Below are 26413 nucleotides of genomic sequence, written 5' to 3' on the forward strand. Positions count from 1 at the left end.
TAGAGCCTGGCACACACCTGGACAATAGAAAGAGGTAATGCTTCAAGTTGCTAAATTAATAGTTCAAGGTATGTTTTTTCCCCAGCCTGCACTTCCTACTTTGTCCAAAAACAGAGAGAAACCACATGGGGAAGAGCATTTGATAACGAGGCAATCAGAACTGAAAAGGACCAGTTAAGCTTCACAGAACCTAAAAATAAACATTCAAACAACGCTGTGCTCCTTCCTGGAATGACAGAGACCTTTCAGAGTGTGACGAATCTGTACCAAGGATTACATAAATCCTTTAATTACCACTTGTAAAGGAAAAAAAAAAAAAAAAAAAAAAAGCTCAGGCCCCATACACATCTGTTTATAGAAGGGTTTTCATACACAGGGAAATATCTGGATTTTCCTTTGTTTCAGTAAAGTAATAGCAGATGTTGATGAAAAGTTTGATCTATTCTACTGGACTGATTAATATTCAATCTCTACTGCATTTCAGTAAACAGACATAGGAGAACTTCTCATAATGCATGCTATTTTATGTTCACATTTTTAATCTAATGGCAGTATTTCTTTTTTCTTTCCTAGTTATTTATTTCTTTCCTAGTTATTTATTTATTTATTTTTATGTGGTGCTGAGAACTGAACCCAGTGCATCACACACACTAGATCAGTGCTCTACCACTGAGCTATAACCCCAGCCCATAATGGCTATATTTCTGGTGGTTGTAATGTTTACAATTGAATGAAGAGGTTAATCCATTCACAGTTACACTGCAGGAAATAAGCAGTGCCTTGGGTGAAAAACAGTCTGAAAGGAGATGGGTGGAAGTTTTTGCAGATTAACATGTTTTCATGAGACTTTGTGGCTTTATTCAAATTTGTGCTATTGACTTATAAATTTGAGCTCTCATGATTTGAACCTGCCTAATGTCCTTTCATAAATCCTAGCTCACTGCTGTACCTTTCTTGCTGGATGGTTCCTTAGCAATTCTACTCAGTACAGAAAAAAGAAAAAAGAAAAAGAAAAACATTAGCATGTTGTTTTGAGTTACAGTGCATGATGTGTACAACACACCAAGAGAATACGATCCGTTGTCTACTTATTTGAAAAGAAAACACACTTAAATTCCCAATTTTATTACACTGAGTTTCATTGAGCATGATTGAACTATACAAATTTACATGGTTCTCACCAATGATAGGGAAACTAGTTCATTAATCAACTCCTTTTGAAATATTTCTTTAGTACACTGCTCTCCAAGGTTCTAAAAGAGATGATTACAACTGTGGTTTCTATTCTTTGCCAAAGAGTTTGGGGTCAAGGCTCTTTGGGCTCAGACACACTTCCCTTCATGTGTTTAAGAAAGAATGTTTCATATCAAACTCTTATTCAAGGCTATTGTTTCTATGAAAACATAATTATACAATAAAGAATTCCTATTATAAATTGGTGGTAATGGAGAGGATAAGAATCGATTCTATCTGGTGACTGAATTTTGCTGTAATTTTGCAGCTGTAATCTCATTCAGTAGAAAAAGGCTGTCTTTCCCTACCCCTGCCTCATTCAGGAGAGGCCAGTGTTGTTTGTTCAGACCTGAGTGTGTAAAGTACCACTGACCTCCCTCTTCCCAAGCAAGTATCCGGCACTTGCACTTCTAGATTACTGTGGTGGTGGTGGGGGGTGTTAAGCTGGGATAGGCAGAAGGATCCAAGAAGCAGGACACAGAGCACAATCTTTCCCAAAATATCATCTGGAGTAGGGGGTGTATCAGAACTGCTTAGACTTACATTTTTCATGACATAAAATTTAAAAAAATACTTTTCACATCACTTACTACAGACACTACATGCATGTGTATATGATTACACATTCAGCTGATAAAAATGCTTCTTGAAATAACACCAATCTTGCTGCTTGCTGGACCTCAGCACATCATTTCTTTCCATAATATTCTACTGTATTCTATTCTATGAAATCTGCTTTATCCTATTTGATTGGTTAATCTCACCAAAAACTACTATTCTAACATCATCTCCAATCAATAGGTTCTTAACTTTGTTTTAATGACCCTCATATAAAAGCATCCCTCCCCTGCCACCTGTATCCAAGATTATTATTTTTTAGGGGAATGGGGGATAACTTGAAGCTATTTCCTTCATGTTCTTCACAAACATAACCAATCTTGACAATGAAGGAACAAAAATAAAATCACCTTCAAAATGGAAAGAGCATTATGATTGGTCCCAAGATGTAGTACAGACAAGAAACCCATCTCCACATGTGCTGACCTGCGACATCCTCTGTGGTATCAAGGAGCAGAGAAGCAATAGTGAACATTCTTATAATGTTGGCCAATAAGGACCCGTACTTTATCTCATCTTGAAATATGTTGGTTCTTAGTGCTATACAGTGTGGAAAAAGAGTCTATCTTCCTGGTGTAAACTTGGTTAGCAAACGTGTACATCTCCCCAAATGAACAACCACCTGTACAGCGAAAATAGACACTGACTCCTGTGCCTGTGCTGGACACTGTGTATATGTGTGTATTGAATCTTGAATTCTAAGTGAATGTCAAATCCTTGGAGTAAGAAAGCAGTGTTCAATTTTAGCTTTTGCTGTTTTCCTTGATATTGGCGCAGATGATAGGTAAGCGATTCCCAGAGCTGGAAAGGACGAGGTAAATGGAAGCTCTATATACTTTCCACCTCAGGAGAACCATCTGGTCATGTGCACGGGCAGCAGACATCCATGCAGGGGATGTGAGGAAGTTGCTCCCTGCTCTTCCAGAAATCCTTCCTGGCTTCCAGCACCTAGATGGAATCTTCCCCACTCTGCATTCTTAGCAAAACATGGATTTCACTCAGCACAGTATCTTTGTTCTACTATATATTGCTTTTGATTGTTTTTCCACTCCTACTCCCCTATCCCTGGGCTTTAAACTTTCAGAAGATAGTAAACACGCATTTCTACTCTAAGCACTTATAACATATTTTGTAGGTTAGAAAATTTAGTAAATTAGCATCACACTAGAAATCAATCATATCTCTCTCTCTCTCTCTCTCTCTCTCTCTCTCCCCCCCCCATCTCTCTCTCTAATAGTTTCTGAATCCAGAGGCACTTTACTACTGAGCCACATCTCCAGCCCTTTTTATTTTGAGAAAGGGTCTTTCTAAGTTGCTTAGGGCCTCACTAATTTCCTGAGGCTGGTTTTGAACTTGAGATCCTCCTGCTGCAGCCTCCCAACTCTCTGAGGTGACAGGCTTGCACCACCATGCCCAGCAAAACAGAAAATCAATCTTTCTTTCCCCATGTTTATTCACAGGACAGCCTAAGCAGATACCCTGTCTCTAATTGTAAAACAGTCACCCAGGTATAAAATAATTAATTATATAAAAATATCAACTTATGGTAGAAGCTAATTCAGGGACTACAACCATGGCTCTTAGGAAACACCCCCACTATGTCCTTGAAGAGGCACCTACTGTCATTAGGTGGCTATTTCTATTTTGGCATTTTGAGGCTCTACTCATCCCCACCCCAGCCACTCTCTTCTGAGTTCTATAAACATGGTACTACACAGGAGTAGCTTCGCTAACACACAAACATAAATAGCACTTTTAAGGGCAATGCACTCCACTGATACTCTATTGCAGAACTTCTGAGTGCTGAAGCAAGACCATGTATCTAGGTTTTAATGATGTGCAGGAAAGTACCAGCTGTCTCAGCCATTAAAACAAAACATCACCAAGAAGGGCATGCATCTGCCAGGCTGGTCCATTCCAGGGATCTCAAAGAAAGTTTGCTGTGGTTAAAGTTATTTTCAGGGTAATGAACATTTGCATAGATCTTGCAAAATATGCAAAAATCTCCAAGAAGTCATTTACACAAACTGGGGATTTAGTTAACAAGTAACTGATGTGTGATTCTGACTTTAGGCTCAGTCTTCTTATGTCAGAATAAAATGTAAGCATGTACCTCAGTTGCCTGCTGGCTTCCTGGGACCCTCCGCAATTCTTTTTTTTTTTTTTTTCTAATTAGTTACACATGACAGTAGAATGTTCTTTGGTTTGTTGTACACAAATGAAGCACCATTTTTCACTTCTCTGGTTGGACACAAAGTAGAGTACACATCACATCATTCATGTAACCATGCATGTACCTAGGGTAATGATGTCTGTCTCATTCCACTACCTTTCCTACCCCTGCACCTTCGTCCCTCCTTCCCCTCCTCTTTGCCCAGTCCAAAGTTCCTCCACTCCTCCCATGCCACACCCCATTATTGATCACCATCCACTTATCAGAGAAAACATTTGGCCTTTGGTTTTTTGGGATTGGCTTACTTCACTTAGCATGATATTCTCCAGATCCATTGCAGATTTACCTGCAAAGGAATGATTTTATTCTCTTTTAATGCTGAGTAATATTCCACTGTGCATGTATACCACAGTGTCTTTATCTATTCATCTGTTGAAGGTCCCCTAAGTTGCTTCCACAGTTAACTATTGTGAACTGAGCTGCTCTGAACATTGGTGACACTCCACACTCTGATTCTCTATTTCAGGGTAGGAGCTCTGTTTGTTTTTCAGATGGGACCTTAACTTGATTGTCTTTTCAGGGTTTTGCAAATCCAAAATAATACTGTGATTATACAAAACAAGGAAGACTTATCGGAGATGCTTGGAGATTGTGGTTTGCAGAGGTGGGCTGCTGGGCTACCTCTCTCAAGAAGGCTTCCATGTGGACCACAGAATGGTCAGAAGGGGAAGAACAAAGTAGAACAACTTCCCTTAAGCAATCAGGTTTCAAAATATAAAGATATCAGGCATGGAGGCTAATTTCATCTTTTTAAAAACAACTAATGAAAGGTCCAGCTGTCCTCGACTCAGCAGTGTGGACTGTAGTCTCCATTGTCACCGATCACAGCCCCACATGGAACAAGACATTCCTGGCTGTCAGTCAGCAGGGTACTCACAATTACTTTAAAAATAACTTTATTTATCAAGTAAGTTATCTTGGATTGATTTATGCCATTTTTCTTCCTCAAATGATTTTCCCTTTATCCTTCAAGGCACAAAGTCTGTTTTGATAGTCTAGCCAAAAATAATCCCACTTTATCAGAAATTCAATTTAGTACATTGAATTATACATCTCCTAAAGCATCTGTATTTTGAATGCAGGTTGCTTCCTGTTCCTTAGCCTAGGTCCTTTGTGCCTCTTCAGAGAACATTGCAAAAGACCTTGCAAATGGTAACGTGATAACTGCCTGAGGAAAAAATGATCTTAAAAAACATGTACTTTTTAAAATTAAAGCATCTTAATTTTACAGAATGGGTTTCATTATGGCATCCTTGTGCATGCAAATAACATATTTCAATCATATCTTCACCAACATTTAAGTATTTTTGTTGTTGTTTTTGTATTCTTGGCAAAGGCCATTCTGACTGGGCTAAGATGAAATCTCAAGGTAGTGGTGATTTGCACTTTTCCTGATAGCTAATGACATTGAACATCTTTCCACATAATTATTGGCTGTTCATACTTCTTCATTTAAGAAATGTCTGTCCAGTTCAACTTCCCATTTATTGATGGGACTGTTTATTAAAACATGTATTGATGCTTTAAGACGTGGGTTGAAAAATTAAGGCCCCTGAGCCAAATCTGACCAACTTCAGCTTTTGGAAAATCAAAAGAATAATATTTCATGAGACTTAAACATTGCCTGGTATTGAAGTTTTAACATCTCTAAATAAAGTCTCACTGCACTGAGGCCACACTTGCTGTTTGCCTGTTATCCACGGTTGCTCTCACCCTGCAGTGATAAAGCTGAGTAGTTATGAGGGGACTACATGGCCTACAAAGACAAAAGCATCTACTATGTAGCTCCTTTTGAAAAAGTTTGCTGATGGCTGCATTAGGAAGGACCACATTGACTAGAAACCAAAGTAAGTTTGGTGAAAAATAGATAAAACTTTTCCCCATAATATCTCCATATTGCTTTAGAGAGATCACTCAAGCTGTAAGCCACTGAACTCTCTACTGCTAATATGCAATGATATCAACAGTATAAGTTTTCAATGTGTGATTAGCAGGTTTTTTTTTCAGTGTAGCAGTGGTGCAATAAATGGCATTCGACATTGTGATTGTGTATTTTTTGCTTAGCCTTGCATCAAAATTTTAATTACATCTAACTGACCAAAAGCAATTTATGATAAAGTTGTCTAACAAATGTCTTTATCCATTACAGCTCTTTGTCTACATGGCAGGAGAAAATAGTGCAGAATTGTCCTTTCTTCATAGTGGTTATAAACACTAGTACCTGCATTCAATCATCTGGTTTGAACACATACTTCCCAGTGTTATGCCTAAGACAAAAGGTACCTATTAATCTACAGAATCTCTATGATGCCCACTGTATGAATCTCTTTGAGGAATGTTACCCAGCAAGTATTTACTCTCCACCACATTTTCAAATAATTACCCACCCAAGTTGTATCAGTGGGAAACACAACAACATGAGCAGCAAAGAGCTTTCCGAAACCCCACAGGCAGAAAGAAGACATATCACATTACTTTATATTGTTGTTTTCTGAATGCTCATTTTCTCTCTTCTCGCATAATAGGAATAATGGCCACAGCACTGAGTATTATCAATTCACTTGGCTGCATAATTAAGGGGAAAAATCATTTGTGGCCCTAAATACACTGCAGTAAATATGATCTCTTAACGAAAAAATAGATGTTCACTGAGAATCCCATGCAGTATACAGTTCAGCAGTCAATGCTTCATAATTACTTACATAATTATATGCTGATTACCATTTCTTTATATTTGTGCAAATGTTTGAACTTAAATACTTCTTGTGTATGTACACACCCACACTAACACTCATGCATTAGAAGGAAAAGTTATGTTTTCCTATACAAAGTCAGGGACAGTATCATCTAGCAAACTAAAAAAGCTGGCAGCTCTACTTCAAAGACGGAAAGCTCATATAAAAATACAAATTTTGTCATATACCTTTAAAACTCCCTGGATGGCACATCCAGATTGAAAATGTTCTCAGGAGAAGGAATCTAGGATGCCATGTAGAACAAGCAAATGCTACTCCCAGTATTTATGTGTTCATCCAATGATACTTACTAATTAGTGCCCTCATGTCCCTTGGTGACAGCAAACAATGCCACACAGCAGTAACATGCCCCAAAATGGCAGCAGCCTTCACCCACCTCCGTGTATGTGAAGATTAGAGAAGCAAATACTGTTCACACCATGGGAATAAAGGATGCATTACCAATCAGAGCCATTCAAAATGGCAGCCTGCATAATCCATTTCTCCAGCTCAGCAGATTCCAGGAAGCTGAGCAGGTAAACAAACTGGACAGAATCATCAAGTTCAGAGAATAGGGTTTCATTGTTCAACCCCACAACTGTCCCCAGACCCAGCCCTTCGGTTCTCTCTTGGCCACCTTCCACAGAGATACTGGGTATTCAATGCCCATGTAATGGGTCCCTGGAACAAACAGCTTCCTCCACAATACCTTATAAGTTCACTCCCCACAAGCTGGAGTCCAGCTCATCCTGGGTACACGGAGTCCTCCCCATCCCCTTCCTCTGCCTTTTAACTAATTAATTTATTTATTTTTACTAAAATTGTCCTCTTAATTAAAAGAAACACATTATCTCCAGTTTAAGTGACAGGTGAGGATATTAGTTTTGTTCCAGGGATCTTATAAATAAGCAAAGCCCGGATGGTAAAAAGAGACACGAATAAGTCAAAGACCAAGATAAGAGCTTGATACCTTAGCTGCCAGGTGAAAGGTGGAAGAAGTCAATAAGTCTAATGGCCAGCCAGGGGTACAGGATGCTCTTTTTTTTTTTCTGGAAACATCAAGTTATTTTAATTTTCTTTCTAAACAATAAATATCAACAATAAAGTATGCCCCCAAAGCATCATGCTTCACATTCAAATGTTTTCCCCACGCTCACAGAATGCTGATCAAATATTTTCATAATCACCCATGTTGCAATCTTGCCCATCTGCATGGAATTTCATGTGACTGGTACTATCACAAGGAGGCAAAACTGCATAAGGAAACATCCAATGCAAGGGCAGTGATTATAAGCTCCAACCACAGGTCAACAGTTTCATAGGCTGACAAATGAATAAATAAACAGCATGTTGAATAATATTTATTTGTATCTTAATGCACTAATGAAGCCTAACCATTTTCCATTTCTGCAATCACTGTCCGGTCTCCTTTTCACTGAACCCTCAAAGAAATTACAATGCATTCCTTATGGACATTATTAGCTGATCTATGCCAAAACAAACAAACAAAAAACTGGAAATCACTTGAAAATCAGCAAGTTCCAGTACAATATCTGGATTAAATCTCTCCTTGCCACAGTTGGCAAATAAAAACTCTAAAAGCTGTTTAATAATGTGACACTGCTTTCAAATGATGGAAAGTCACATCACAAAAGATAAACAGACTCTATCTTCTTTCATAGCACCTTCCAATTACACACCCCCATATTTATATACGTAAAGATGCTGGCAGAATCTGATTGTTCCCCACTGTACACTGTTCTCATAGAACAATTTTCAATTCAAAATTTCTCCATCTAAAATAGCACCCAGTACTATGCATGTAAGCACAGAGTTCTGTCACCTGACATTGTCTCAAACTTACTTAATTTCAAGGGAAGCAACATGCAGAGACGTGAACAGTGATTGCATCTGTGCTTCTCATCCGTAGGAATAAAAGGAGGCACACGGAAGATGGGACACACTGATAAAGCAAGAGCTCTATGCACTGCCACTTCTCAAATTAAAGTGTTTATCAGTGTTTCAGTGAGAATTGCTTCAACTGCCTAGATGACCCCTAGGAATAGAACTTTTCTTGCATTCAGGCTCTGAGTTCATGGAAATGGGGATGGAGCTGGGTGTGTGGAGGGATGGAGGATAGCATAGGAATACCTGAGCAGGCTTTTCCACTGTCAGGTGCTCTGCGATTTATGTTAAGCAAGAAGAAATAAACAAAACTCACAGGAATTAGAAGACAATGTGTGGGAGATGGACCCTGCATAGTTGAGAATTATAGAAAACCACAAATAAAACACCCTGCACAATATCTGCCACTGAGGAGTGGCATGCAACAGTGCTCACTATTTCTTTGCAAACTTCCAGACATTAACTGTCAACTGATAATCATGAAGGAAAGTCCTATTTTCACATTGGTAAGCATGTTCACAAAGTCAAACTCAAATTGTCTGCAAGATGGCAGAGACATTGCATAAAGGAAACACAAATTGTATTTAAGGACCTGTTCTCCCAAACTCTAGATGATAGGAGAGCTGAATCAGCAAGGAGTACTTGAAGCAGGATCCTGTGACTGCACTCATTCCACTACTCATTCCAGGAAAACAGTGTCTAGTCCTCAAGAAGGAAAGACACAGTCGATCAACACAAGAGCCACAGCTAGAGCCTGTCAACCATCACCATCATACAGAGAGTCTGACCCTCTCGGCCACTGGGGCTCTGGGGATGGTCATTCCTGGCCAGCTGCTAACAACACAGCCCTGAGCTTTCTCACTTAGGAGCACCTCTGAGGAAAGAAGAAGATTCCTTTGCACAGCTAACCTCCTAGGGAAATGTGGGCTTTTGTCCATCCACTTAAAGCCATTCACCTGGACAACATTTAGAGATAAAATATTCAGAAACATTTTTGGTAACCACCCTTTCCCTCAATGTCCCCAGTGCACAGTTGCCACATGTACACACCCATCTCTTCACACTCTTCAGCATCACACCCTCCCTCCCCTCGGAGGCATCAAGGAGGAACCATCTGATGCCTGTGGAAGTATCAAGAACGCACCTTGCTCACAGAGCCTTAGTGCAGCTGAAAGCCCCCTGAACCGAAATTTAGGCAATCTAGAGAAACTCCCTACTAGGCCAAAAACTGGCTGTGGGACTCAGAACAAGATCCTGGAAATGCTTTAGACCACACTGCTCCTGTTTCTATCAAGGGCAGGTCTGATATACATGCAGAGATGTACATATGAATGCATGTGCAAATAAGTAAGTCTATTATATCCAAGTACTATGGTCCCCTATGCACTTTCTTTCTTCCTTAACAAATACTTCTTCCTGAGGTTCAACTCTCTAGTAATTCAGGGCTTGCTGATCATAAGCCCCAGCAGCTTTTTCTCAGACTCTCCCTACTTCCTCTTCTTTCTCCTGAAATGCACCCTCAGAGTTCCACCTTGCCTGCACTGACTTGGAGATGCTCACACATCTCTGCTCAGCCCCTCTCTGCCTCTCTGCTCACCATGGGTTCTGAGCTTCATCCTTGCAAACAATACTCCAACTTCACCCCTAAGCAGTCCTGCTAGTAGCTGTCACATAAAAGGCCTCTCCACCTTGATCACATGCTATGGTACCCAGAGACACTGGCACTGATAATGATTCCAACTCTTTGGTTTCCGCAGTCTCCTAGATCCTATCATTCAGAGGAATCTCATATGCTGTCCTCAACCATCTCTTCTCCACACTGGGCGACACCATCCAATTGTGTGTCATTTCTTTCAGTTCTGACTCCATGATTCTCTTCATCTCCAATGCTCTCTTTTTCACTCCAACTGTCATAGTTTGGGGATGTCAGTAACCTTTCACTTGACCTATTTCATTTCTTCATTCCAGATGTGGAACATGTGGAAAAACTTAAACACAGCATGTGATATATCATTATATAGCATATAAAAAATAATTAGAATAATTATAGTATCCATTAATATAGAACAATGTATGTCCTCACACTACTGAAAACTTGGGACTTAATGGGTTAATATATGGCCATATCTTCCAAGCAAGTCTCCCTGCCAGCTTTTCTTGCTTCCACTCCATCCTCCAAATCAACCTCTTGAAGCAATGGTTTCCTAGCAAAGCTTAGATGGCAACATTCCTGGCCTATTCATCTTTGAGCCAAACTTTTCTTCTACATTTCTCTATACCATTTCTCTTCGTGCATGCTCAGAGCATGGTGTCTAGACCTATAATGTCCAATAAACATAGGATGCAAGACACATTTAAGTTTCCCAGTCACAAAACAGAAAAATGATACAGGTGAAATTAATGTCAATCACATACTGTGGATAACCCTAAATATTAAAATCTTATTAACTCAACATGCAATCATTATGAAAATTTTAATAATACATTTTCCATTCTTTTTCTCAATGTAACTTTGAAATCATAGGTGTAAAATACACGTAGGGCAAATATCTGTTTTAACACCTCAAGTGCTGTGTAGACACCTGGAGCCACTGGCTACTACACTGGACAATGCAGAATTAGTAAACACAGCTGGGATTTGCTATCCAGCACCACTTAATAAATGCATATGGCTTCAGGCAAAGTCAGAACCTTTCTGCTCCTCAGTTTCCTCCTGTAGAGTGACGTCATCTACTGCACAGGGTTGCTGTGAGAACCAAAGGTGTGCATATTCATGCATGAACCTGGAGGACATCCATGCTAAGTGGAATAAACAGGCACAGAAAGACAAATGCCACGTGAGTTCAATTGCACATAGAATCTAAAACATCAAACTCTTAGAAGTGGAGGGTGGAAGAGGCGGGAGGCACAGGAATGGAAAATGAGGACCAAACAACATGATGTTTCAGTTTGGGGTCACATTTCCAAAGATCTCTGGTAGAGCACACTGAGTACAGCTGTACACATGAAAATCACTAAGAAAGTGCATTTTAAATGTTCTCACCACACACACACACACACATACACACACACACACAATTAAAAGAACAGTATATGAGGTGATGAATGTTAATTAGCTTAATTTAATCACTCTACAATCTGTGTGCACACACTTACCAAAACATCTCATTGTATACTGTAATATGTACAATGTTTATTTGTCATTAAAAATAGTATTTTAAAATTAAGATTAAATTTGACAGACTCTGATGAATTTCTTGAGCCAGGTTAGACATGCGAGTTTTATTATATATGTTAGTTGTTGTCATTATTAACCAAGGTATTCTATCTTGCTATTCAGAAGTAGAAACCATCCCTGAGTTATCCCTCTGGCCCATTCTCTTGAATTATGTCCAGGTTTAACATAATGGCACGTTCCTAGGCTGTGGACCAGGCTGCCTTGTGGATTTACACTGTTTTTTCCTTGTGTTGCTGGGCACTGAAGCCAGGGCTGCATTCATGCCAGGCAAGCACTCTGCCACTGGGTACACCCTTGGCTCCACAGATAGGTTTTTGAATTCCAGCTTAAATCCTTTAGGTACATGAATTTTAGGAAGTTCCTTAACTTGAAGAATCTCAGTCTCTCCTTTGCAAAAGAAAGTTAAGAATAATAGTACAAGGCTCACAGGATCACTGAAGGAATTAGCAGTATCATTCAGGCAGGTCCCTTAACTTGTGCTTCGTATATGGTAAATACTTGAGAAATGTTTAGTACAATTATTATTTTAGGGTCCATCTCAAATGCTGCCTCTCTGTGAATTTTTTTTTTTGTCTTGATCTGTACAACTGCCTACTCAGAACTTCCATGCAACAATTTCTACATTTTTCTTAAACTAGTATCTTGCATCCGGTATTTTCTCCTTTCATTGCTTAGGTGCAGCTTCTTCCTCCACACCACTTAACCAGGGCCCCACACAAAGCACATGCTCCATATCAGCCTACTCCAAGGCTCCTCAGAAAAATATCCTGAGCTACAAGGCACAGGATGCACCAGACAGAAGAAGGAAAAGAGGCAGGAAGGAGGAGCCAGGCTGGGTCAGCACTCCAGCTAAGAGAACCAAGATCACACCTGCCTGAGGAAAGGATGGTGAGAAGAAGGAGAAGGACCAGGGCACTCCAACACAGCACAAACTTTGCTTTGCCTTATCTTAAAGACCTGCTTGAAGGATTCAAGTTACTGGTCAATATCAGAACTGCTTTTGTTGAGGCTTGCAGAGATGCGTGCATAAGTGTGGGCGTGTTTGTGTGAGTGTTCATGTTTATCTTGCACTCAAAGTTTCCCACTGTTCTGGGGGTAGAACTTAAGACTGCATCCTCACATAGCAGAAACCCAGTCCATTTAGCTCTGCTAATGCAGCTCACTCATGGAAAGGCACAGGGGTATTTAAAAACACTTTTATGTGATGAGTACTTTAAGGCAGCTTAACACTTAGGCAATAGTCAATTAAAGTGGTTTGAATGAGCACTTTATTTTCAGGAGTCAGTGAAGTAATTATTAGATACTTTTGAGACAATAGCTACTCTAAGTGCTAAATAAAATTGTAGGTTTTACTTAAGCATATGTTTTTGGTATTCTAATTATGCTTCTCTTTTCTTTTGGTACTGGGGATTGAACCCAGGAGCACTTTACCACTGAACTACATCCTCAGCACCCCACTATTTTTTTTTTTTTTGAGAGAGGATCTTGCTAAACTACTGAGTCTTGAACTTTGATCCTCCTGCCGCAGCCTCCAGAGTTCCTGGGATTATAGGTGTGCACCACCATGTCCAGCTTCTATTTTAACTTCTAATACATCTTTCCCTGATGTCCTTCTTGGTCACCATTAATCTTACAAAACATCCAATATGTGAAGCTATCAATGATCAAGGTTATAAGGACAAAACACATCAACAATGCTTGCATCTTTCAATGGTTCTCATACACATCCTATGATAAACTGTCAAGATGTAAATGGGATAAATGAAAAGCAGTTCAAGATTTAGGCTGCTCCAGTGGCGGGGATGATCTGAAATAAGTTTACCTGTAAAAACAGGGAGGATGTCAAGTTTTATAAGCAGCAATCAGTGACATCTCCATTTCACCAGTATCAATGCTATCAAATCATATTACACTGTGCACAAATACTGGAGAAGAAATGACAGTCATTTGAGTTTATATCAACAGCTTTCTTCAAGTGCCACATCTGACACCACAAACTCAAACAGTTCCAATCTATTCTGAGATTAGCCACGGTCCAACAGAACACTCCATCGTTTTCTCAGTGATTGCAAGAGTGTGTCATTAAAACCAATTAAAACATTTGTCAAGTTCGGGAAGAACTTGAAAAGTTTATTTTACTTTCAAAGCAGTCCTTCATCATGGTCTGGATGGAACACTAGCATAGCAGCTCACTCATGGTAAGACGACAGGGAAGCAGACGAATGCTCTGACTGAGGGCACCTGCAGATGGGCATGAGTTGGCTCAATCTGCATGGACACACTCTGCAACTACTAGCATTGGAACCAGCAGAATTTAGATTGTCAAACTGCAGCCCAGACGTGTGGCCATTGTACATGTTGTGCATGACTAAATAGGTAAGGCTAAGGGAAACCAAAGTTCACATGCGGTGGTCATGCACTTTAGCCTCAATTATAATATGGACAATTGTTAAGAAGGATTTAATGAAGATGATCAAAATTGTCTCATAGGGCACAGTTCATGGTATCAGTTATAATAGGTTTACAGAAAGAGACAAAGACCCCCATGGACATCCTTACTCCTGAACTAGGCGAATATATGGTTCAGGGGTACATGTCATTCTGCAGAATTAAAAAGTGGGCCAAATTTGGGGATGGAGAAATTTATGTCTCTTTATCTGCCAAGAGGGAACCAGATCAGTAAATGTCAGCAAGTATTTCTTTGATCTCTCTGATCCACATCATAGAATTAGCTTTACCCTCAGGCTGGTTTCCCTGGTGTCTGTCTATAGGATGGCTACCAGTAGCAAGAGGGACTTCAGAATACCTCACTCAGATCACCGAGACAGAGCACTTGTCCTCCAAACTCTGAACTAAAATCCTTGAGCCAATCAAACCTTATGGCCAAAAATAAAATGTCATGATTGGCTTTGGCCAGTTACTAGAACAAATGGAATGGCTCATATTGGACCACTGGAGTTCTGCATTGGGTCAATGTCTCCCAGTCAACATGGCTGCAATATAGACACTGGAGACACTACCATAATATCCACACACACACAAAAAAAAGTTGACAACAACATAATCTCCTTTCCAGGACTAATCCCTTCTAGAATTAATGGCTACTTACTTTGATGAGCAATTCCAAAGTATCATCAAATTATCACTAGACAAAAGGATAGGGACTGTTCACTACAATTTTATGAGAACTTGGTGAAATGAGAAGACTTCACAACTTTTGCAGAAATAAGGCATTTTCCTTATGATGTTTTTAACTAGACATCAAAAATGACTATAGTTTTCCATGAGAATTTCATTTTCCGATAGAGCTGTATTTTCTTGTCTATTCCCAATAGACCACTGAAACTAGAAACTGAATATACTACAGAATGTTTTGAGTGTCCATGTACATTGATTAAAGAATTGCCCATAACTCAACAAGAAAGGATACCAACCTTGAACTCATCCCACAAAATATTCTGTACCTAAAAGAAATGCATGCTTAGGAAGTGTTTACAACTTTCCATGTGCAATCAAAAAGTCCCTATTATCTTAATTAATCTGATTTCCCACTGGAAAGTAGATGTTAGCAAACATGTGCAAGATGGGCAGGTTTCTGTTTTATAAATGTCTTGAATCAATACTACCCAACAGAAATGCAAGCCATGCGCTACATGAAATTTCCTAGTAGTCATGTGCAAGAAAGAAGCTTAAAAAAAGGTTAATTTTGACAACATTTTAATTTAACCTAATATATCTAAAATATTGTTGTTCCAACACTGAATCTATACAAAGGTTGTAATAATTTAAATTCTCTTCTTTTTTGGGTAAGCATTTGATATACCATGTACATTTTACCCTTAGAGAATATGGAACTCTAGAACAGCCACATTTTATATCCTTAATAACCATGTGCAGCTGGTGGGTCTCATATTAGATAGAAAACATCTAGAGGATCTAATACAGTTAAGTAATTAACTTGTAGCTAATTAAGTAGTAAAACAAAATTCTCCTTGGATCCTTGATGAAACTTACTTAGCCTGTGGCTTAAACCCATGACTTTATTTTGCAAAAGTAACTATTCAAGAAGCAACCACAACTTAACTGAGGAAGAGTACCTTGATTTCAGAGATAAATACAAGGTGTGAGCCAAGCAAACTGACTGGGAAGTTTCCTTAAACTCTTAGAGATGGCTTCCTAAAACAGAAAACAAGTAATGCATTTTCTACTTAATTGCCATTTATCTATTTATTTTTATGGCAATGGGGATTGAACAGAGGGGTGCTCTACCACTGAGCTACATCCCCAATCCTTTTCATTTTTTTATTTTGAGAGAGGGTCTTTATTAGTTGCAGGGGTCCTCACTATATAGTTGAGGCTGGCCTTGAACTTGCAATCCTCCTGCCTCAGCCTCTGGAGTTGCTGGGAGGAGAGTGCATGACCTAAGAGATGCTTTTTTCACAGTGGCTGGCACACAGCAAATGAGCTTCCCTTCATTCATGCCATAATTGAGTCATTTTGGTGTCGTTACTGTGTTCTGTGTCAGCAGAGATCCTTCCTTTTCTGTCATCTTACCAGGATCCTGGAGAGCTCTCTATTCTCTCTCTGCTGTCTACCTAGGTCTCTGGCCCCTCAAAATTCTTGACAGCAACTCAGTAAGAAATACATGTAACATCAAGAGGCCACGCAAAAGTACTAAAGCATGAGCTCCAGAAGTCTGGGATGTTGTTTGTTTTGTTCACTTCTATAGCCCAAATGCCCAGACGTGCTCAGCAGAGACAGTATTTATACTACTAAGATAGCAGTGGATTCTAATAAGTTTTAATTCAACCTTGTTTAATTCTAGTTTATCTATTACAATAAAAAATACTGGTCTTGGGCTAGGGTTGTAGCTCAGAGGTAGAGCCCTTGCCTAGCACATGTGAGGCACTGGGTTTGATCGTCAGCCCCACATAAGTAAGCAAGTAAGTAACTCAATAAGTAAATAAATAAATAAATAATTTTTGTGTCCATCTACCCCCCACATATTTATAAATGAATTTTAAAAAATATTGGTTTTGATCCACTAAATTGACTTTTTTTTTTTTTTTACCTACCATTGGGTAGTGACCTTTACTTTGGAAAGCACTCTTATGCATGCTCCTACAAATGGACAGAGGTGACTAACTCTAAACACAGATTGACATAGAGCCTTGTAGTCCTCCTCCACCTCTCCCTTCCTCTCACACCCCACATTGCTTCACCAAAAATGCTCAGAGTTTGGCCTTCAAAATTTGACCACCAACTCTGCTACCACCCTGGACTCTGCCACCAGCACCCGTTACCTGATTTTGGCGACAATGTCTATCTAGAATCTCTGTTGGCTCACACGCCCTTCTACAATCGATCTGCAACATAGCAGCCAGTAACACCTTGCCATAGGTCAAATCCTTTTTTATTTATTTGTTCTAAATAGTTAAAAATGACAGCACAATGCATTTTGATTCATTGTACACAAATGGAGTACAACTTTTCATTTCTCTGGTTGTACATGATGTAGAGTTGTACCACATGTGCAGTCATATGTGTACTTAGGGGAATTATGTCCATCTCATTCCACTATCTTTCCTGTCCCCATGCCTCCTCCCCTTTGCCCAAAGTTTCTCCATTATTCCCATTCCTGCCCCCCATTATGGATCCACATCCACTTATCAGAGAGAACATTCAGCCTTTGGTTTCTTGGGATTGGCTCACATCACTCAGCATGATATTCTCCAACTCTATCCATTTACCTGAAAATGCATAGCTCAAATCTTATCACCTCTATGCTCAAACCACACTATAGCTCCTAGAAGAAGACAGAGTGCAAGTTCAAAACATATTCATTGGTTTGCCATCTTCTGTATTTTTGCGGTGTCCATTTCTACCTTTCCTCTTGGCTCTTTCACATCCCATAGAAGCCTTCTTGTCTTTGTGGAACGTTTAGCATGTCACATGCTAGAACCTTGGAATCTGCCTTGTATTCTTTCCTAGATATCCACAGGGTCAACTTCTTCACCTGTCAATCTTTGTTCAAATGCTTTGCTCAAATATCACCTTTTAATGAATGTTAGGTAGCTAGCCAGCCATAAAAGGGTGAGCATGAAAGGACAATAAATGGTGACTGATTGGGTTATTTGTTATCTTATTGTCTAATTTTTTGAGTTCGGGGGTTCATAACCCACTTCAATCTAATGTATGAAATATGATATGTCAAGAGCTTTGTAATGTTGTGAACAACCAATAAAAAATTAAAAAAAAAAATGAAGAAAAAAAAAATAAATAAAAAAAATAAATGGTGACTGAAAGCCACAGGGAGCCTTTTCTGTTAGGCCAGCATGTGGAAGATGGGGGCTTGGTATGTCAAAACCTCCCCCAGCCATAGTTACTTCCCTGGAGCAAAGCCTTTGTTTCAAGATCACATCACACCTACCAGGTAGCCTGCACCCTCCCTTATCACTCAAACCCCCATAGCCCCAACCACCCTGGCAACTACAGCAACACTCTTGCAAAGTTTGCTGAAGGCTATCCAAAGGGTAATTAACTGATTAGGGGGGCCGGAAATTAAAGCAAAAACAATTTCCTCTGTGAGCACCACACCATCCTCTCCTGGAGGAGGTCCATGCAGTTCCTATGCTTTCAGTGAAGAAACAGAAGGTGGACTTGAACAGGACTCTAGAAACTTTCCTGGGACCCCCAGTAAAACTGGAGGGTGAAGGGGAAGCACTGTCCCTCTGCTCCCTCACCTATCTAAGAGGACCCATTCTTCCTTGAGAATGACCCCTTTCCTCTTTCTTCTTACCCCTTCTAGTACACTCATGCCCTGTTATTGGGTAGAACATGTCTGAAATCTTGTTGGCCCAAATGCAAGAACCCAGGGTGAAGGGGGCCTTCGAGCTGCCTCCGATTCTCCACAGGTCTGGGATCTGTAACAATAAATCCCACCCTAATGACCTTATTTAAAACCGCAACCACCTCCCAAGACTCCACATTCCCATCCCATTCTGCTCCCCACCCCCATAGCACTGGGGTCTTCTAGATCAATGTCACTGTCAACCCCAATGTGACAGAATAAAAATCCCACAGGGACAAAGGTCACCGTTCATTTTCTGTGCTGAAAACAATGCCTGGCAGATACTTAATAATTATTTAAGATAAAAAGGTTTAAGGATTTATAAAGGAGAATTAGAGTGTTTTATATATGACAAATTGTAAGTAGTGCATTACTTAGAGAATTGGCAATCTCCAAAATAATTATGGAGAAGAATTTGGCTCTTTGAACCAATTTTTAAAACAGTAGAGACATATGCTATGCTCAATGCACTAAATGCTAGTCCTGCATATACGAAATTTAGCATTTTTGTTTGGTTCTGTTTGGTTTGGTTTGGTTTGGGTACTGGGATTGAACTCAGGGTTGCTTAGCCACTGAGCCACATCCCTAGACCATTTTTTATTTTCTATTTTGAGACAGGGTCTCTGTAAGTTGCTTAGTAAACCTAGCCTTTTTGAGCCAAAAGATAGTCAAATGCATTACAAGACAAATTCTTAGCTGGGAATTATTATTTCCCTCTTTATTACAGAGGAAACCCGAAAGACAAAACAAAAAAGGAAATGGAATGAAAAATACACAAAATAATGGGCATGAAAAACCTTAAATCTGAGAAAACACAAATGATCAAGCATTTGGTTTCACTGATTGAGTACATATCTTTTGCTAAGCACTGCTAACTGAATTTACACCATGTATCTGATTTGCTTTTGTTCATATCTAAGATTACAGGATATGGCCTAAACCATGAACAGATTTTACTTTCAATGACATAAAATGGCCCAATATTTGTTTATAAAATATCACACTCAGAAGCCAGATTTTATTCTAAATTTTACCCTGATCCAGAAGGAGGAAGAACATTCCGTATATGAGGCACAGTATGCAATCAATACACTTTTTAAAAAAATTGGTCAAAAGGGCTAAATTCTTCTCCATAATATCATTATGCAGACTGCCACTTCCCTAAGTGACATACTGTATACTGTTGTACATAAATTAATCCAATTATCCTTTATAAATTTTAAAGGATTTTTATCACCATATCCAGAGATAGTTTAATACATCTTCACATTTTAGCATCACGGACACTGGTTTTTCCTACAATTTCTCCATAAATCTGTAAAGCGTTTCTCAAAATTGATGAAACACTACAATTTGCATAAGGTATAAAATTACAACTAAAAATCTTTAACATTTGAAAATCTGATCTCATTCTCTTTCTCCACATTGTATGGCATTTTCATAGAATTTCTTCTTTTCAGCCTGTTGGGAAATTTCAAGTATGCTTCCACAAAAATGTATTATAAAGAATAATGTTACTGGGGCTGGGGATAGCACAGTTGGTAGAGTGCTTGCTTAGCATGCACAAGGTCCTGGGTTCAATCCCCAGCACCACACAAAAAAATTATTGGGACAGTATATTATCATATTTGGCTCTCCACTAAAACAGAAACAAATTCAAAACTTTGTAAACAAAGAAAATAATTCAAGAAATTAATATTTTTTTAGTTTTGAGTACCTATATTATTATAGATATATAGAGATATATAGATATATATATATATAGTTTTTTCCAAAGCTCAGCTGAAAATATAGAGTCATTAAATAATTTCTCCTTTTTTCCCTAGTACTAGATAAGCATCAAAGAATTTGTTTTAGAAATCCAATGGAGGCATCTCAGTGAAAACCTGCAAGAACTATAAAAGCGTTTATTTTTAAAGTTAGAAGGTTGAACCTGAAGTCCATGATTGACTGTAACTCTTTGCCATTATTAAAATTTAAATATTAGAAGAAAGTGTGAATTTTGACAGAGCCCAGAATTCTACTGGAGCATTCCTGTATGGAAATGCCATGTGTTTACCTGAAAATTCGCTTTGGCCCACTTTTCACCCATTTCCTCCTCTTAGAAAGAAACGGAAAACTGGCAGGAGGGGTTTTGTTTCCTTAGGTACCATAAAGAAATTGTGCTTATGTGGAAAATTGATCTTATAAGATGAGTGCTGATTTTTTTTTTAGGGGTGAGAGATACTTTCTATAAGTTACTTTCAAATAGATGACCCAAGTAAAAAATAAGAGGGAAAATACACATACATATACATAAAGATAAAACCAAGTACAATAAAAAGAGAGATGAGAGTTCAATCAAAATGGCCTATAGGTGGGTATTAATTGTACTATCCCTTCAACTTTTTAGGGGCTAAAGAATTTTTACAATAAAAAAGGAAGAAAAATAATAAAATTTAAAAACCATATATATATATATATATATATATATATATATATATATATATATATACACTATTATTTTTTTAAATAACCATTCTCTTACCCAGTCACTCCGCATAACAGAATAAAATGAAGAAAAGCAGAAGGAATGCATAAAATGATTTATAGTAGTTGCTTTTGTATGCTTTTCTTATTCCTTGTACTTTCTTGGAAATTTCAAATTTTCCAAAAATTAAAGAAGAAAATTAGATATCTTCATTATGTGCTGTAAGAGAAACAGCACTATTTCTAAGATTTGAAATGTAAATACTAGCACACATTAAAACTGAAAACTGAAACTCTCCCTTATACAGTGGAGCTTACATTGTATGTTCCTGTTGAAAATAAAAAAAAAAACAACAACCATAAATTAAAATTTTCAAATTTTAGTGGTCATGTTCATAATACCAAGTAGAATTTGACATATCCCTGTTATCAACTATCAATGCATTTGGTATGGGAATAAACCTTCTTGCTGAAATTAAGGAGAAGGGCAGTGATTACCCAATTATCAGAGAAAGGATTTTAAATTTTCTTTCTGGACAAAAAAAAAAAAAAAAAAGATTTGTTTTTCTTTTCTTCACTTCGTGGAATTTAACTTTAAGATTTAAAATTGGTTAGGCAGATAACAGGAGAATAATTGCAACCCCAACTCAGGAAAGAGAGCTTATTGTTACCTCCTAAGCAGCCAATGAATGAAAGCAGGAGAAGCTGTTTCCATGACAACATCATCTTTAATTGCCAAAAGCAAGAGTAACTCTTGTCCAGTCTCTGATGAATAGAAGGCTTTGTCTTCAGGTAAATCCTTTAATCTGTAAAATATATGTACAAAGAAGTTAGACTTTTAAAAACCAGCTCCTTCAAAAAAGGGATTTTCTTCTTTGCTTTAAACCACATCATTCATAGGCACTCAAAATCCTCAGATAAAACAAATCTTTTTTGATATGAAGTAGAGGATGCTTGAAATGTAGATACTTAAAAAGTGGTTTACGTAATTGATTGGCAGTTGGAAACAGCTTCATAGAAAGAAAATTTTGCCAATACTAAAATATTAACTATTAATCTATTAAATATTAAAACCATTGCTTGATAATAATTGCTACAAATAAAATATTAATCTGAAATTCAAATTTTTCTCATTTTCTCTAATGAACACATTTTAGTAAAACTAAAAGAATCAAATAAGCAGATATCTTGAAACAAGGCTTTTCATGAGTTTCTGAATTCCTAATAAGGCACACAAATTATTAACAGCATTATCAATGTCCATCTTAAGACTATGTTTTTCAGAGACAACCACAGAAAGCTCCCAATTATATATGCTGCATTAAATAGATAAAAAATATGCTAATGGTAGAAATTATTCCATCTAAGACTTGCAAATGAAACCTTTTCTGTTTTGTTTTGCTTTCTTGAATTTTCATAAACTTGACTATCCTGGTTAAAAGGAAATAATCACGTGAAAAGGCCTGTGTCATTTTCAGTGGCCCCGTGAAACTCGTTATGATGCATGGTTAATGACCATGTCAGCCAAATACACACACCCAAAACCAGTCCGTCGGCTCTCCAGTACTGAAACTCAGCTGGTTCCATGCAGGGAAATTAAGGACATTAAAGTCTGCCACTTAAGCAAGCAAAGTGTACCACTCTCTGAGTCAGCAGCTATTACTGACTGAGCTGTTTGGTTGTCACTGAGCCAAAAGAAGAAAAGAAAAAAAAAAAAAAAAGAAAGAAAAAAATCTCAGGTTCCTTCAAACAGGGTCTCTCCATAGCTGGTTTCTTACATGTGGGGTTCTCAATCAGATGTTAAATGTGTTCCCAATAATATCAAGAGTAAAAATATTGTGACTTGCATTGTGTACTCAATGCATTAAATCAGTCACTCTCACCTTAGTTTTCTTCTTGTGCAGTGCAATGTACTTTATGGTCTTGAGAGGGAAATTAGAGGGATATTGCAGCCAGGATGCCAGAAATTAGGCATAACAAGCACTGGTTATGTGGGAACCTGGGCCGAGTAGAAATACAACAGAGAATGTCTCTTATTAGAACTGTAATTTGTAAACTGACACCAAGATGAGATCTTTAACTGTCTCTCACTACCCCATGACTACAAATTACAGGTATCTTGATTTGAGATGCCCTAACACAAACACTACAAAAATAAATTCAAGTGCAAGTTGTTTACTTAGGAAGTAAAGGATTCAACAATTTGGGAATGGAGGAGGGAAACACAGAAAGGAAGATGGAAGAGAGATGAAGCCACCTTGCACTGTGGGTGACTGGAGTGTATTCCCACTAGTGAGGTCCTGGAAGTCCAGCACATGTAGAACACACGTGTCAGAGTTTACCAAGAGTACTGTTGCCAAGTGGCAAGGGAACAGAGGTATTTATACATCACTGCCATCAGAATTGTTAATTACCCAACCCTCTGACCTCTTATAGGGGCAGCAAGTATTTCCAGATGCCCACAAAAGAAATGGCCGTGCTCAGTGCTGGACCAGGTATATGCAATGAAGTAACAGAGGCAAGAAGATATGAGAGGAGCAGCACATGGAGTCCCTGCTATACTGTTCATATGAAAATGAGACTTTAAAAAGCCATCTTCAATAACATCAGGTCCCAGTGAGTGATGGCTAAAATCATTGATTATTTCCTTTTAACCAGGATAGTCAAGTTTATATACTTAAATAAATTTAAGTATATAATCAGCCAATCACTCAAGTGTCTCCAGTGGGTGATTCCCCCCACTTGAATAAAGATTCTCAGATTCTCATTCCTTTACTTCTGCTCAGTCAGTGAAATATCTTGTGTCCATGATTATTTTCTAGTATGAATCCAAAAGATAAGTAAAATCATTGTAGATCAGATTGAAGCTACAACTGCCATCCATAATCCCCTTCTAGTCATGCATATAAGGTAACTGTAGTTAGAAATCAGGAGAGTGGGGGCTGGGGTTCTGGCTTGGTGGTAGAGCACTTGCCTACCATGTGTGAGCACTGCTCAGCACCACCATACAAATATATATTAAAATAAAGGTATGGTGTCCATCTACAACTAAAAAACAATTTTTAAAGAAATTAGGATGGATGACAGATAAAATAATCAAAAGTTTCCTTTTAATTGCCAAATAAAACATAAAGTCAACTAATCACAAAACCCTTGAGAAACATGAGATACATTGATAAGATACATGATATATTAAAGATCCATGAGAAATTAGGAAATGATAGAAACACATAAAATTCTGGGGACAATAGATGAGACTCAACCACTGGAAAGAGTTGAAAAGAATATGCACTGAACTGGTATTTCCTGCCTTGAAAAAGGTATAGCTAACCAGTTTACAAACTAAACTGTCACTAAATAATATTATCACAAAGTAATAAATCTATTACTTTGCTGTCACTAAATTCTTTGGGAAAGAATTTAGTGACAGCAAAGTAATAAACATTAAAGAAAATGGGCAGTTGGGGATTTCAGGGGAAAAGAGACAATTCTATAAAGAATCCTGGAGTTACATTGCTCTTAAATCATTATCTTCATCATATCATTACCACCATGATCACTATAATTATCACCATCACCACAATCATCATCACCATCATCAACACCACCCAAATCATCATCACCATCACCACCATAACTATCACCATCACTATGATCATCAAGTAAATAAATGACATTTTCCTCTATATCATACAGAAAATAAAATATGTGGTCAACATTCTCATAAAGTAATAGTAAGTAAAATGGTATAAACTCTCAGAATAAGAAACAAATAATTAGACTGACAAATCTCTGAAGATGGGACCACAGTTCACTTAATGTTTCATACATCCTTGTTCATAGTAAGAATTCATGCCATGCCATTTTTATTCCTAGAAATAAGGAATAAGTCAACATAGGAGATTTAATCTGCATCCTGGACCTACAATGAATGGGAAGTTCTCACACCGGAACCAAAAGATAAGCTACCTCATGGGATCCAGAGACCATTTAAAAATTACTTTGGGAAAGTATATAAGAAAGCAAAAGGAAGGAACAGCTTGCAATAGTGTATCCAAGGCAAGAGGCATGCCAGTTACATTTACAAAGTATAAATATGTATTCAAGGAAGTTCTAAAGTCATTTGAAAACATATTCATTCAATAAATTATTGAGCACCTCTTAGATGCTGGAATTGTAACTGTGAAGGGAGATGGAGATGCTGATGAGGCTGTCAGAAGACAGATGGATGACCCCTAAACTCTTGGAGCATATATAAAAGTGGGGGTGACACTTTCTTCAAATGTTAACAAAGTATATGTAAAGTGCCCGTTTGAAAAATCACAAGGCAGGGCAGAAGTTTCACACCAATTTTATACTAACCCCCCAAATTCAGAAAAATCAGAAACTATATAATAGTAGACAAATTATCTGATTTAAGAAATATGTGAATTCCCATATATTCTAATGTTCTTACACATGCACATGCACACATTTATACTATATAAAATTTCAAGATTAAAAAAAAACCTCAGGAAGCCTATGTTTTAAAATTGAGCTGCTTATTTTTAATCAATGTTAAAGTAGGGCATTGACTTTATAAATAATGAAGGCAATTAATGTAATCACAACTTGACTTCTGAGCAATGCCAAGTATCATAATGGAGAAAGGGGACACATGTTAAAGCTCTTCCCACTTCTAAAGTCACCAAGCTAAAATAAATACAAAGAAAGCTACTGTAGCAAGACAAATACAAATCAAAATGTCATATGCTACAATAAGAATATTCTATTATTCAGAGAAGTGTTTTAAACCAAAGGAAAAAAATAGATACACCCTTTAGAATGTTCCCTGCTAATAGACATTTGCATTTGAGGGCTAAAGCATAATATATTCACAACACGTTTTTCATAGAGGTCTTTAAATAGCCCCCAAATTTAGTACATATTGACAACTATAATTCTTAATGTCAGCTGAGCTAAAAAATGCTAGACCTTGGATTCAAAACAACACTGCTCTAAATAGTTTTCCTGGTTGCTTAAAAAAAGAAGGAAGAGACCATTTGTGGCTTTTGTCATATACTTTACAAAATTGCTACTAAGCCCCCGGATCATGAAATATTGATGCATATTTATTATTTTAAATGCACAGA

The 26413-nt window shown here is 38.0% G+C and overlaps 1 protein-coding gene across 1 annotated transcript in view; it reads right to left on the reverse strand.

Moving 5' to 3' along the window:
- CNTN3 (contactin 3) overlaps positions 1–26413 on the reverse strand; it is a 335296-nt gene that overhangs the window by 224327 nt on the left and 84556 nt on the right. The window contains exon 2 of the mRNA XM_081276337.1: positions 21953–22087. Within this exon, the coding sequence (XP_081132463.1) occupies positions 21953–22007 (55 nt within the window). The 5' untranslated portion in view covers positions 22008–22087. The remainder of the gene's footprint in view (positions 1–21952; positions 22088–26413) is intronic.

This window comes from Spermophilus citellus (genome assembly GCF_964194105.1).
Source record: "Spermophilus citellus genome assembly, chromosome: 19".
Taxonomy (NCBI): Eukaryota; Metazoa; Chordata; class Mammalia; order Rodentia; family Sciuridae; genus Spermophilus; species Spermophilus citellus.